The sequence below is a fragment of the Rhamphochromis sp. 'chilingali' genome (assembly GCF_963969265.1).
Source record: "Rhamphochromis sp. 'chilingali' genome assembly, chromosome: 9".
NCBI classification, from domain to species: Eukaryota; Metazoa; Chordata; class Actinopteri; order Cichliformes; family Cichlidae; genus Rhamphochromis; species Rhamphochromis sp. 'chilingali'.
In genome coordinates this window covers 12553847-12568683 of record NC_137936.1, presented here as the reverse complement: position 1 = coordinate 12568683, position 14837 = coordinate 12553847, and the positions used below count along the sequence as shown (strand labels likewise).

General features: G+C 39.3%; 2 protein-coding genes across 4 annotated transcripts in view; both read right to left on the bottom strand.

Annotated features, from left to right (window-relative positions):
* The window catches only part of ptpra (protein tyrosine phosphatase receptor type A), a 28252-nt gene extending 25329 nt beyond the window's left edge, over positions 1-2923 (bottom strand). For both annotated transcript variants that reach the window (XM_080892544.1, XM_080892545.1), the window contains exon 1: positions 2487-2923. The gene's annotated coding sequence lies outside the window, so the exon portion shown is untranslated. The remainder of the gene's footprint in view (positions 1-2486) is intronic.
* Positions 2924-4626: 1703 nt separating this feature from the next.
* idh3b (isocitrate dehydrogenase (NAD(+)) 3 non-catalytic subunit beta) lies at positions 4627-14603 on the bottom strand. Of its 2 annotated transcripts, none has more exons than XM_080891501.1 (12): positions 14579-14603; positions 14382-14493; positions 11535-11708; positions 11028-11148; positions 10819-10879; positions 10604-10736; positions 10084-10217; positions 9854-9956; positions 9451-9597; positions 8178-8272; positions 7937-7997; positions 4627-7056 (listed from the first exon to the last, which is right to left on the bottom strand). In XM_080891501.1, the coding sequence occupies exons 2-12, from the start codon at positions 14421-14423 to the stop codon at positions 6967-6969; spliced, it is 1161 nt and encodes a 386-aa protein (XP_080747627.1). In that variant the 5' UTR covers positions 14424-14493; positions 14579-14603; the 3' UTR covers positions 4627-6966. The 2 variants fall into 2 exon arrangements, with proteins under 2 accessions (XP_080747627.1, XP_080747628.1); XM_080891502.1 differs by having other exon boundaries at positions 4627-5175.
* Between the last annotated feature and the right edge of the window lie 234 nt (positions 14604-14837).

The following is a 14837-nucleotide window of genomic DNA, read 5'->3' as shown; positions in this document are numbered from 1 at the left end:
CCTAACACAACATAAATGTGCAACATGGCTCCAAATTCTTGCTTTTTATGAACAGAAATCACACACAAAAAAGTTTTAAACCCAATTACTGGCTATAATAACACATATGCCATATGAGGAAAAAAAGGTATTCATGTAGCTGTAGTTACAGTACTGCAGTACAGCCAAGAGTAATCCTTTATGTTGATTTCTAACATCCCCCAAAAGGGAGAAACAGCACTGCTTTAACACACTATGGTGGAAAAGGAAGGTGGCAACCAGATCCTCCTGACTGACGTGGACCCACGTGAGCTTACAAAAATCAAAAGAACCTCTTTGCACATCCAAAGTACTTTTCCATGTACAAAAACACCCACTGTTAATCGTTGCTATGAGCGTGAGCGACCAGAAACACCAGTCAGCCGGAATCAAGAAGATTTTAAAGAAACATTTGACTAAATAACTTGAAGATATTACATAATTACTATTTCCATTCAGCAGAGAGGCAGGGCAAAGCTGAAGGATGTTCGATGGCGTCCTTTCTAGCCAGGCACAATATTTAGTCAGTCATTAGTAATCACACAGGTTCATTTCCTGTATTGTGGAATAAATGTCATTAAGATCCAATTGACATATCGCATGTAGCTCCAATCAGGCCCCTGTAATGCATCATAATCCTCTAAATGGAGCAGTGTTTATCCCGCGAGAGGCTGAATTACAGTGCTCTTCCTCAGCAAAACATACAGGGCCCACAGGTGGAAACAAAAATATACCTCCAGCCCCACCCAAAAAGCAAACTCATAATATTGTGTCAGAGCCCTGAAATTGTGAAATTTCACAACACACGGGCCATTATTTTAAACACCCACTCATTGACACTCGACGCAAAGTTCCCACAAAGTGATTTCAAGCTATACTTATTTTATTTTTAGTAACTAGGCCAATCGTGAAAAATGTGGTGCGAGGATGATCACTCCACTTCCTCTGCTAAAACTCTGACAGCATCCCAACAAGACAGAAATAACTCATTTTTTTCTCTCTCCTTAGAATAGGTGCAAAGATATATACAGGCATAGTGAGCACGATTCTAACAGCCCTGCCTTTTTCTGCCGCATTGCCAAAGCAAACTTTTTCCCTCTTTTCACAATACGGCTTTCAAGGTGCTGGTGATGTTTGACAGGCAGATATGATGTTACAGTTTTTTGGTTTGGTTTGTTTTTTAATGGGGTACAGGGTGAAAGGTGAATATGTTCAGGCCTGACAGACAGAGGTCAGGATAAGCCGGAGAGAAGAGTCACAGGAGTTGGGAGGTTTTGTGCACTGAGATCGTCCTAACATGACATGACGGCTTCAAGTGAAGCTGAATGCCTGCTGTGGGGAGGCACACATGGTGAAGCATGGTGTATAGATATGTGCCACAGTTCAGTGAACTGAACCAAGCATTATAAGCGGAGCTTCAGGCTGACATTCTGTAGCAGAGGCTTTTCCCAGAAATGACAAGGAAGTCTCTGCCATGTCCGATCAGCCTGACGATGTTCCTCTCCCTCTCTCTGCTCTGACTTTGAGGCTTTCACACTCTTTCGCTGATGCTCAGCTCGGCTGCAGCAGTTATGCCACCGATGTTTAATGTCAATTCCCACTACTGGCAATGACAAGCGAACCCTTACAACAAGATCCGTGTTCTGATGAGCTGGGAATCACGAATCACTGCTCAAGTCTGAGTAGAGGATTAAAATAATAATAATTTTAAAAAGCCATCAACACCCACACGACTAAAATTGTATGCTTGGATACACCCAAAGCTTAGAAAGAGAGAGGACTATTATTAATAATTAAAAAAAGAAAAAAGTTTGGGAAAGCACACATGTGAGACCCCCATCTTGAAGAGGTGAGGAAACACAAAGCAGCCGCTGTGATGTGACAGAGCATACACGTTAACGTCAGGGCGACCTAATTCCTGTTGTGGGTCGCATGAAGCCCCCCCTTGCTCCTCCACCCAGCCAGCTCCACTCCCTCCCTCTCTGAACGTGTAATAACAAAGCGTTGATCAATAAAGTGTACTTTCCAGTGAGGCAACCCTGGAACCCCCTCTCCCCGCCACTCCACCCCCTCTTTGTTCCAGCGTAAGCGCAACAGCATCTGTGTTGGCACAACAAAACCAACTTCTTAAATGTTGTCGCACTCTCTCTTAAAGCTTCCCCCCTCCCCTCCTTTCTTCGGAGTCCCCTCTCGCCAAAATTTCCCTCCCTGCCTCCGAGCTACTTCTGAAATGTTCAGGCGTTACAGGGAGGCTCACAACTCATTAAACGCCGCGCTACTCCGTGGACGAGCCCCCCCCCCATCGATAACGGCATCATGTAACGTAAAAAGCGGGAGGAAGGGGGGGACGGGGACGGAAAGTGCTCGTTTGAGGGTGACACGATGTTACAACACGGGGAAACATGCTCGTAGAGCGACATTGTAACAAGTGGGATTCTGCTTTGCGCAACAAAAACAAGAAAACTCACCACAACTCCTGTAGAGCCCAAAGGAAACCGGAGGGGGAGGCGAGAGAAGAAGAAGGGGGGAAAAAATGAAAGCCAAGTGGGAATTTATCCTGTCTTCCACGTTTTCAACCCCGGCCCCTTTCTCCACACCCCAGGAACCAAGAGTGTGAGTGGGGTGGAGGTGGGGGGGGGGGACCAGGGTGATAGCAGAGGAGGGAACCACGATCTGGGACGCACTGCCAACACTTCACAGTCAGTTTATCCGCTAAAGCCAGGGTAAAGAAAGCGCCCCCTCCAAAAAAATTAGAATTTCGCCCTTCTGTAGCGTCTCTTCGGAGGGTATTTTCTTCGCCTTCTTGGATGTTAAATCCCAGGGTTTATCCGCTGTATCCGGGCGCGTCGGCCGACTATTCTAGTCCGCCATGTTGTGTGTCTGTCTGCATAGGAAGAATGGGAAGCGGGGAACGAATTCCCAGGCCTGGCCCCGTCTCTTCTCCGCTGTGTTTCTCTGTAGCCCGCAGCGACACCTGCTGGCCCAGATCCACTTTACACCTTCCACACTGCAGCGGCCCCCATCAGTGCTACTTAACACAGCATTGAGGGCCAGAGACCTGTTCTGATTGATGATAGACCACTTCATTTTTCCAATCTACATACATTTCAAAGGGAATTATCAGATTATTCTTTAAAGAGGCAATATAGAGGCAACTCTCCAGGGGCAATATTACAGAAATGTGACGTCAGTTTGATGGTTGGGCCCACATGTTTAATAGAGGAAAAGGTAATTTGTTGAAAGCCATGTAATTTATTTTTAACAAATAATTAAAGACTATTTTATTCAGTAATATATCCAGCGATAGTCTTTTGCCTATAAGCAAAATTATTATTATTTTTATCCTTTCATTATTAGTCAAGTTATTTTGCTGAGGTTATTACATTTTTACCCTTTCTAATGACGTTTTCAGTATTACATCTTGGTTTAGTAGGGATAAGTAGGTAGAGAACTGATTTTCTAACTAAAATAATATACATTTTAAATTATATTTTTATTTTACTGGTAACAATTTTTTAAATATAATTTACTGAGCCACTTTGAAACTAATAAATAACTAGTAGTAACATATAAAGGGTAAATAGTTCATTTTCTGTCTACAACAGTCGGAATGATCATCAGATTCAGAAAGTTTAATAAAAAATATTTTTCATTGTTTTTTGCTGTTGTTGTGTTTCTTTGAGCATGTGTTAATAAAATAATCAATAGGAAACTGTGGGCTAGAGGAAAAAACAAAATTACTGGCCCTTATATCTTTAACACATGCCAGGAGTTTAACCAGACGATTTGTATCAACATCAGGTATCATCTGTATATGCAGCGTTTTCTAATATTAATTCCAAAGTGAAGAATGTATAACGAGAACAGTCTGGGCCCTAGCACAGAACCCTGTGGAACTCCGTGATTAACTTTTGTGTGTAAGAACCATCATTTATATATATAAATAACTACAATTAAAACTTCCTGGAAACACAATTGTGTATTCTAGTCCATCCAGCCATCCTCTTCCGCTTATCCTTATCAGGGTCGCAGGGATGTCTGGAGCCTATCCTGGCTACCATAAGGTAAGAGGCAGGGTACACGTGATCAGTGTTATGAAATGTTGCACTCATCTAGCAGCACAAGGCCAGGCAGAGATGTTGTCTGAGGGTGTGAGAAGATCATAAGGAAGCATCATTATAGTGCTGCTTCTATGCTTTAAATTTATTACTAAAATTCATCCATAAACTATTCCTCTGAAAATAGTCACATAACTGACCTGTAATAACTCTTTTGCGACCTTCTGCAGTAAAGAGAAAGCTGGAAAATTTCCTACAATTTATTAATAATTTATATAGATGAAGGCAAAAAATATATTTAATATTGAACTGTTAGTTAATGGTATTGGGGACTTGGAGCATACACTGTCCCATGATACACCCAACACAGCCAGAAAAACTCAGTTTTACCAACATTTAAATTCTCCAAAAACCACCATGAATATGTTTGGACACAGGAAGGGAGTTAGGATCCTCATGCGAGGTGACATGTGCCATCAGCCATAATAAACTTTTAATAACACCGTATTAGTCTCCATAATGCTCATTCAAGGATTCTGCACGCAAGATGTCATATTCCATTTCTTATTTATTATTCATATAGCATAAATGAAGAAGCATTAAGTTAAAACTTTATTAATATTGAAATATACATACGTTGTGTTTTGACTTCCGGTTAATGTCCACACATAAAATCATTAAGTAGAAATTAGAGTATCATGCAAGGCAGTAGAATGTCAGGAAGTGGTGTGAAATAGTGTAACAGCATTATAAGTTTTGCACCATAATAAAAAGAAAAAATATCACCAATCCACTTTTTTTTTTAATTGGATGCAACGTTAAGTGTTTAAATATCAACTGTAAAACAGCAAAAATAAAACATTGTGGACAATGTATTTCATTTGCATTTTGCTCTGATAAGAAGGGCACTGCGTGTAGAATGTAGGGGGATAGGGCTGTACTGTGCGTACAAGCGTGTAAGACAGGAAGATAATTAAAAATGTGTGCGATTCAGCAGCTGACAGATCTGCAAACATAATGCTCAGACCGACAGGTTAGCAATGACAGCACGGGTGAACTCGTTGCTTGTTGCATAGCCCCCCAGATCTGCAGTGCGCACCTGTTGCAAACATAAGGACAGCACGTTATTATATGCACAGCTGCAGAAACACATGTCCACATTCTGTATCACGGTCAGCATGTTAGAGAGCCTTTGAAAGCAGTACTCACAGAATGAACACAGTGTGAATGATGATATGAAAAGAAAAAAAAAGCATCAGTTGAACTTTCCTCTCTTTTTCTGGCCCCACATTATTTCAAGTACCAGTCCAGGTTTGGATTTAAAACACATCAAATGACCATATACAGTATTTCAGTGTATTTTAATGATCCAGGAAAGATCACGTTGTTGTTGTTCAGTATGAGTGAAACTCTTGGTTTGTTGAAATACTTAAATTTAAATGCTGGCTAAAGGCACATGATATTGCTTTTACTGGGGAACTTGGGTCAAAGGTCAACACACAAACACTGTATACTGAAAAAGTATTTTTTTTATTTTTGGTGAGCAAGCTTCCATTTCAAATTGATGCAAAATGGTACCAAAAGCGAGATGGACAGGATGATTGAACCTTAGTGTAGCAGTTATAACTGTGCTGACTTTATGGTGGGGAAAAAAAAGAAGACTAAACCAGGAAATGCCATACAGCAATCAGCAAAAACATCAAAACCAATTAAAATGTAAATTACATTGATCAATGTGCTGTGAGAGCATTTGTTGGGAGGTTTTATTTGTTGCTTCCCACCAACATTTTTACAGAAGAGGCACACCCTTCCAAGGTGACAACACTCCCTGACAGCAGCAGCCTCTCCCTGACTACACTGCATCACACCAAAACAAATCAAAGGAACCTTTGTGAGCATCCAAGTCAGACACCACAGGACAAGTCCCATGTCCACAGCCTGATGGTCAGCGCTTGGAGCAGCACCACAGTAAGGATCCAAATAATATTAATGTTTTTAATGTTATGGCTGATTTCTGTATAATCATGTAACAAATTATTCTGCTATGTGCTTAAATAACTCTTTTTAATAAACTACATGCTACAACAATGGTGACTTTGATTGTGAATGGCTAATGCAAGCTAATGCTGCCATTTAATTTTTTTTGATGCACAAAGATACTGATCTTTCATATCAGTTTCCCCAACAGCTGCCAATTATGTTTTTAATTACGCCAGGTTACAGTGAACAGGAAATCCCAGCACCAATAGTTGAATTTATAGTGCTGCAATAATGAAATTACAGTTTTATTTAAATGTGCAGTAATTTGTAGCAGCGTTGTACTGTTACTGAGTTACAGTTAGTTTTTAGACCAATTCTGAAAAAAGGCGATACAAACTTTTTAAAAGACTGGTGGCTTTACAGCAAGTTTTCAATGAAATGCGAGACCGATGGGACAGGAAGAAACATTTAGATAATAAAAGTGAAAAGAAAAAAAAAAAAAGATGCGTTTCCCACAATGTGCGAAGAAATCGTCTTTATGAACTCATCAGTTCAAAACTCCAAAAACAAAAAGATGCAAATGGACAAAAGATTGTGAGGGCAGAGGAGACTGCATGAATACAGGAAACAGGAGGTCTAGCTGTGTGATGCAAAACATCATGAGGTATACTTTTTAATCCCAAATCAACAGATGTCAAAGCTTAACGGAAGAGGATCTACAAGCAAGCCAGCAGAACTAATGTCATTATGATGCAACTTATGTCAGAAATGTATAGTACAGCTCTCAGTGAGCTGGCATTTGGGGTGGGTGGGTGGGGAGGGTGTCTTAACATGCATCCAGACCATGTTAAGAACAACGTCCAGATTTAGGGAAAAAGGAGTCAGTCAGCGAGGTCTATGATGAAATATCTTAGTAAATGGGTCGGTGACGCAGGTTTTCCACAACAGCATGCACAAAATCGGTAGTGGTACAGTATCCGCCAAGGTCTCGTGTCCGTACCTGGAATTTGCACAAACACACAAATGTATACACACACAAACAGATGGCAATGGGGTACAAGGAGGTGGAGGAAATTAAAGCAGATGGGAGAAAATGAGCATTCAGACAGTGTAATAATAAAAATAATAATACTTTAATGATAAACTACCCTGCAAGCTGGTGTTTATTATCATCATCTAGGGGACAAAGTCTGACCACCTTCATGTGCATGTTTGTGTCAGTGCATGTTAGTTTCAGTACAGAGCAGATGCAGCTTTTTAGTCCAAAATAGTTTAAAAAGGAATTTACGACATAATTTTGTTAACAAACCCATACAATCCTGAACATGTAGAAGAGGGACAAAATTAAGCAAGGAAGGCACTGAAAGAGAGGAGCTAAGAGTGACTTAAAAGTAGGAATTCAAAGGCTCTTTAACACACTATGGTATAGTATACAAACAGTTAGGATGAGTTATTTGTAGGCCAAGAACTACTGAGATTTAAGATGATGTTGTTGGCCTTAGACTGCAAGGCAGAGCTCTAAGGCAAGCTCATCTAAGGCAAGTGTAATGTAATCAATGATTTACATTACGTTTCTATCACCATTTTCTTTAGAGGTTCTCTTTGAGACTTTGTGTACACAAAGACAGCAGTTATTGACCCACAATACCAAGATCACAGATTTAGAATATACAAGTCTGACTTTATTTGCCCACATATTGCAGAGCTATCAGCTGTTATTTTACTCTGTTAGAGGTACTGAAAAAGTGGAAGTAAAACATACAGAAAAAGCAGCTCTTTTGGTGTTAATAATGTTAATGCTTCTGGATTTATATACCATAGTGGTGGTCTTATCATTCAAAGCCTGCATGCAGCACAGACTGGGCAGAGCTAACACTTACCTTGCCCTGTTTTATGACCCTCTTGACAGCATCTGACACCATTTGAGAATGGTATTCCAGACTGCAACACAATATAATCACAATGAACAGGTGACCAGACACATGTCTGCATTCAGACAAACAGAGCTGCCTGAGGTTGTTTAAGATCTTGATGATTATATTGGGTTAGGACAGACAATTTGAGGCTATTGTGTAAAATTTGATATACTCATTATGAAAAAACATGTAGAAGGTGACTCACTTGAGGTGCCTGAGCATGTTAGCAGCACTGAGCAGCATGGCTGTGGGGTTTGCAATGTTCCTTCCAACAGCTTGTGCAAATGGGTGGCGTGCACCCTGAAAAAGAAAAAAATGATACGAGAAATGAAAAACTGCAGTATAAGGATCTGGGCAGAGAAACCAACAGTCCATTAACCCTCTGGGGTCCAGGGTATAATTGGCCGTTTTTGACTACTTTTGATTTTACCTCTATATTTCACCTTTAAAATGTGTTTTTCTTGCCTTGTTTGGTATCATTATTTTCAGCACAACCTCAAATATCTGAAATTTGAGTTATTTTTTTCATTTTGGTATACTATATTAGCACAGTGGATCTAAATTCAGACAAAAAAATTCAAAATCCGAGTAGAAAAGTTATATTTTTTACTGTAAAACCCACAAACATGTTTAATGAATCATTTTCTTAACTTGAAATGCAAATAGAAATTGTACATTTCTAAAAATTATGCACAAGTTTTGCAAACAACAAAGTTATATGGTACTATTTACCTAAAAATGCAGCCAAGGCCTCAGACGTTTTTTATATAACCATTTAAGTCTATTTACAGAACGATCAGGTGTTCTGCATCAAATAAGAAGACACACAAATTATTTGTGCCAGTCCAAAAAATGTAGTTTGTGTTCAGTATAAGACAGAGGAGAACACCAAAGGCCTAAACCCTGCAGGTCTGACAGCAGGAGGTGCATCAGTCCAGTTTTCCATGTGGGAACAGCGTTTACACTGGAATCTGCCTTTGACGGCTTTTTTAGAGCAAATATAAAATTCAGCAGTCTAACTGACACATAATAAAAAACAATAACTACACAGCACACTAACTACAGCCTCCAAACACGCTAAACGTCACTAATGTCTCACATATGAAAACTCGCTCTCTCTGTCTTTCGCTCGCCCACTTTCCGTCTCCGGTGTCACTCCTAAAAACTTCCCCTTCTCCCTAAACAACCAATTGTCACATGTTGCCTTTTCATTTTTTTGATTGGCTGACATGGTAAACTCTAACACCAATAGGGAAGGGGTGTTTTTTCTTTTTTCACTCGCAAAGTGTTTGCTACAGTTGTCTGTAGAAAACGCAGTTTTTACCGTTCGTCATGCTGTAAACACCACTGTTTTGTTCAGAGAAAAACAATAATAATACAGTAATACAAAAAGGGAAAGTATAGGCTTTTAAGTAAAATCAGGACAAGGAAAAAAACAAAACAAAAAGACAAACAAGCGAGAGGTTTTGGAAACTCACAGTCTCAAAAACAGCATATTCTGCACTGTAGCTTTCCCCAGGAACAACTCCTGCTCCTCCAACCAACCCTGCTGCTAGATTGTCAATAATGTTACCGTACAGGTTAGGCATCACCAGCACGTCAAACTGGTAAGGGTTTTGCACCAGCTGCAGAAGAATAATACAATGACAAATTTAAGCCTGAATCAGCGGTGCTCAGCTATGGTCATTTACTGCAGTGAAATCAAAGTGCACGTCTTCAGTTATTCTATTTTTTTTTTAATGGAGCACTTCTAGCAAACGCTAAGTTATAAATATACAATTAGGAATAAAAGACAGCATTCACTTATTTAATCTGAATGGTAATGGATAATAAGAACAATAATAATAAGGCAAAGGGAAGGAACTGCAAGTCTGTTTATACCTGCATACAACAGTTATCAATGATGATGTTCTCATATTTGATTTTGGGGTACAGCTGTGCCACCTCTGCACAGCTCTGCAGAAACAGGCCATCACCGAGTTTCCTGAAATAAGATACGAGGACAGGAGTTACTGTAATGCTAATTTTTAGCCTTAATGGAGGTACATGGTTTCAAAATAAGACAATAACAAAGACAAAGCTGCCTTTAAAAGAAAAAAAAAATTACCCACATGATGTTAGCTTTGTGAACAGCAGTGACCTTGTTTCGCCCTTTCTTGGTAGCATAGTCAAAGGCAAACTTGGCGATGCGGCGTGACTTCTCTCTGGTGATGATCTTCAGACATTCAATCACACCTGTTACACTCTGGAAAACACAAGAGGATGACAACATATGGTTAAATATATTTTGCCGAAGAATCATGCAAGAAAATGAACACATACATTATGTTCTATAAACAACAATCTCCCACATAACCTGACTGTAGACAGTCTTTGAGGTCTAAGTGTAAATAATCATGCTGTAAACTAGGTTTCATATTAAAATGAATAAATAGGAGAGTTAAAGAACCTCAATATAAGTAAAGGACAAATCAAAATCTGGCTTAATCTGTATTTCTGTGACTTAACTATATTCTGATGCCCAGTTTAAGGCTTCTTTCAAAACCCTTAAACAAACCTTCCAGTGTGTTTGCAGGTGGGTGTAAAACTGCTGTTTACGCTCTGATTGCAGTGAGTAAGAGTACTGTTTACCTCATGCTCTAGGGAGCTGTACTCCCCCTCAGTCTGCTCACGGATGATGACTAGGTCCAGGTTGTTGTGACGAGTGCTGTAGCCTGGCAGGCTGTTTACATGAACTACATTAGCAAACAGGTCCAGCTTGCGCCTGGGGAGTGGACGGATGTAGAGTTATTTTTAAACGTGACATATGCAAATAATAACACACAATTTTTTATTTGATCATTTACCTTAATCTCATCTCATATGAAGCCAGCTCGCCTTTGAATTCCATGGGTGTGTGAATCTTTCCTAAATAAGGTAACGTGCCCCAACATGTTAAAGCCTAAATACACTGCAGTTCAGACTACTTCAGTGCAGCCATTTAAATCAGCTTTTTGTTATTGGATTCAATTTTTTTGTGAGAGAAAAATCAAAGAATTAAAGGAAATAAGACTACCTTTAATGGCAACTCTGTTGCTCTTCATAGAGGTCAACACTTGTTCCAGTTTTTCCTCGCTGGCCATGTTCTGCACTTCACTCATGTGGAATTCCTCAAATTCTACTGGGACATCACCTGCCTTCAGAAAAATGGGGAGAAAAAAAAAATCATTCTTAAAAAAAAAAAATCACAAATCAACATAAAGAATGACAATCTTACTCAGTTTTAATGCACTATTTTACTTTAACATTAAGCACCATATTTAAAATGATTTCTTAGAAAAAGTAAAGCAAGGAGATTATTTGTAAAACACAACGAGATGAAAAAGGAGCTTCTTAACATTTAATATAAGAAAAATGTAAAAAATCAGACCAGACAGAGAAAAAAAAAATCTGTACATGTATTTTTTGTCAAAAGTTCCCTATTATTTTCTATCATCAGTAAACCTGATATACTGAAGACAACATGTTTGGTATAAGGATAAAAAGCAGTTATGAGTCCATCGTCAATCTTATGTAAATGTACCTTAAAAACTTCCTTTACAGCAGTCATTAGTTCAGGTCCTACTCCATCCCCTGGCACCATTGTGACTTTAAAGGTAGCATCAGCACGGGCCGGTGGTGTTTCTGGACTACAGAGACCAGCAGATACACTCAGTGGACGAGAGGCCAACTGTGGACACCTGGAACCGACCAGGCCCTGAAGGAGGGAAACAAAGGTACACTTACTAGGTACAGTATTACAAAGAACACTGCAGTATACTATAAACCCATATATCTACTCTCTAATAGTATTACTTATCAACACATTGAAAACCCTAATATCGAGAGCTCAACTGCAGAATTTTTTTCCCTTTCAGACACATACAACAGATTCATGTTAATTAAATCTATTTATGTTTGTTTATATACTCATTTAAGCTCAACTCTGCCCAAGTTAGTTTGGATCAACGGGTTGTTCCAACTGGGAAGCTGCAGAGTGTCTTCTTGTGGGCAACATATACAATGTCAACAATTATAACATTATTGAATGGTGTTTCTCCAGCCTATTTACAGTTTTAATTGTTTTAATCAGTTGTTATACATGATGATACCAACAGACTGGTAGATAATATAAGTCCACTGAGTATATCAATGAGTCTCAACTATTATGGGCTTGTAGACAGATATACTACATATATATATATAATTTGCACATATACCAAACAGTGCACCTACATTATACATTTTGTGGTAACTTTTTAGGACCTAAGAGAAGTTAATAGAGCAGCTAGCCTACTTGAAACAAGACTATTATTGGTCATTGATCATTGGTCAGAGGTCTGTTAGTGTCCAATTGGTCAAAAAGAACTTTTTTGATAACAAGCAACACCAGAATCACTTGTCTACATCTGTTACATTCAATGTTTGCTTGTTACAGCTTCTGACCTCCCCCCCCCCCCCCCCCCCCCCAGTGTGTATATACAAAAATCTGTTCAAGATTTTGAAACATAAAGACATTTAGAAATTATCGGAATAAAACAATGTTGGGGGAATGCACCTGTGTTCAGACATTTGTTAGAAAAAAAAAACACCAAGTGAGAACAACTTTGTGTAGCAGGAATGTCTTTTCCTATTTCACTCATTTCATCATGTCATGACGTGAGCCCAACTTTATGAGAAGCATGTTTTAGTCAGAAAGAGAGAATGAGGGTACAACACTGTATATAATATTATAAATTACATTTCACCTAATATTATAGTAATTTCATGCATATTGCTATTCAGGATGATGCCTAGATGCATTTTATAAGGGAAGATGTCAGTAGGGGATTTTGTGTAAATACACACAGACAAATAAATGAGAAAAAAAAAATCTGCGTAAATAAAGAAACAACAAATGCAGATGTTTCCACACAGGTGCACTATATAACACAACTCCAATCAGGTTTGGAGGCATATATGAATATTTTAAGCAGGCCCAGGTGATTCTGTATTAATAGAAAATGGCAATAAGAAAAGGTGTTGGTGACTTTGAAAGATGAAGTCTTTGTAGATCATTGTTTGAGCAAAGATGGCAGGCGCATCGGTCTCAAACAAGCCAGGTTATGCCATCCTTATTTTCTGCCATCCATATACTGTTAATGGGAATTTATGCTTCAATCAGCAAATCAGAAGCAGCAGCAGCAGCAGCAACTTTCATGCAACAATGGGTAGCTCAACGGATTTTTAGGTCAGATGCCCTTCCTGACGGAATCTTTGGCTTGTTAGGTGAATTGTGTTAACTAGTACACTACAACATCAGAAGATGTTACTGTCTGCTGACCACCAAGACAAAAAGAATGGGGAGGAGCTTTCTTCTTGGAGTCATAGTTGATCCACAGATTACATCTGTCCAAATAATCAAGTCAGTATATGTATAAATAATCCCTGTGACACAAGCTTCGCACTGTGCTAAAGACATTTTTTTTACTGGCTCTGTACTGGCTAGTACTAATGTTTCAATGGGAAGAGTTACATCTGCATTTAGATCTATGAGAAATTTATTACTTAGTGGTATGAAAAATTGTCGTTGAGAATAATGGTCAGTCAACAGCTGAAAACCCTAAGGGAGGTTTTGGATCGACGGGTAAAACAGCACTCTGCGCGACCACAATGGGGAAAAAGTGGTTTTCCATCCAGGAAGAGTTCCTGAGACTTTAGGAATCAGTAGCAATGCATGGTAAAACTGTCCTGGTGTTGCCCCAGCATCTATTAATAAGAGACTTTATGTTGTCGTCCTCTTCATTTATTTTGTCACCGGTTTGTATATTTCAAGGTGATCCTGAATGATTATCACCCTCACCCGCATCTTACCTGTAGGCAACAAGTTAAAAGGCCAACTCTGCAATCTTACAAGTTAAAGTAAGACACTGAATATATTTGCACTCTTACTGACACCTAGAAATCTGACTGAAAACTAAACCTTGTCTGAGTTGCTCGCTTCAAGTCTCTAAGCTTGTGATTAGCCCCACGAGTAGCAGTAGCTAACGGTTCACTAAGGACAGGGAGGTTACTGACATGGTTAACTGACACAGGCTGGGAGGCTAAGCTAATTTAGCTGACCTTCTCAATTAACGAGGATGTCTTATTAAGGCGCGTATCTACTGACAAATAAAACAAACCGAGAACTATGTCCAGCAAAATAATTCCAGATACGGAAACACACTTCAGAATCGTTCTATCAGTAATGCAGACGTCCACGAAGCTCACGATGGTTAGCATTCACGTAAGAAACACATGACAACACTCAGTGCGTAAACGTCTCTTTGCTGCGTTTATATGAAATATGACTAAAGCAGCCATTTTTTTTCTATTTACACAAAAAGCCCGTCAACATAATTTGTGCTCTCACCTTGAACAACGTTACTAAACTTCCCCTCAAGACGACCGCCATCGTCACAGGCACGAAGCAACTGGGCTACTTCTTCTGTGGTGGAGGGGTAATAATGGGACAATGGCGCCACCTGCAGGGGAGAACGTAAAACTACCGCTTACTCCACGGGGAGACCAATTTCCATAAACCAGATGGTACTCAAACCTGGTTCTCACCTTACATGTCACAGTGCTATCACATTGCCAGTCTGAAATAAATACATAAATAAATAAATGAAATTAGCAGAAAACAAAACAAAACAGAGCGTTAGAAAAAACATTTCAAACAGAATTTGAACTTGAACGACCCCCTCAATTAAGGTGATCCTGACAGAGCTGTCATTGAGTTGAGTTGGAGCTTGGGGCCCTCAACATGACCCTCTCATTATTAAAAAGAAACATCACCAGAATGCAATAAAGGATTTGTGTGTTGATT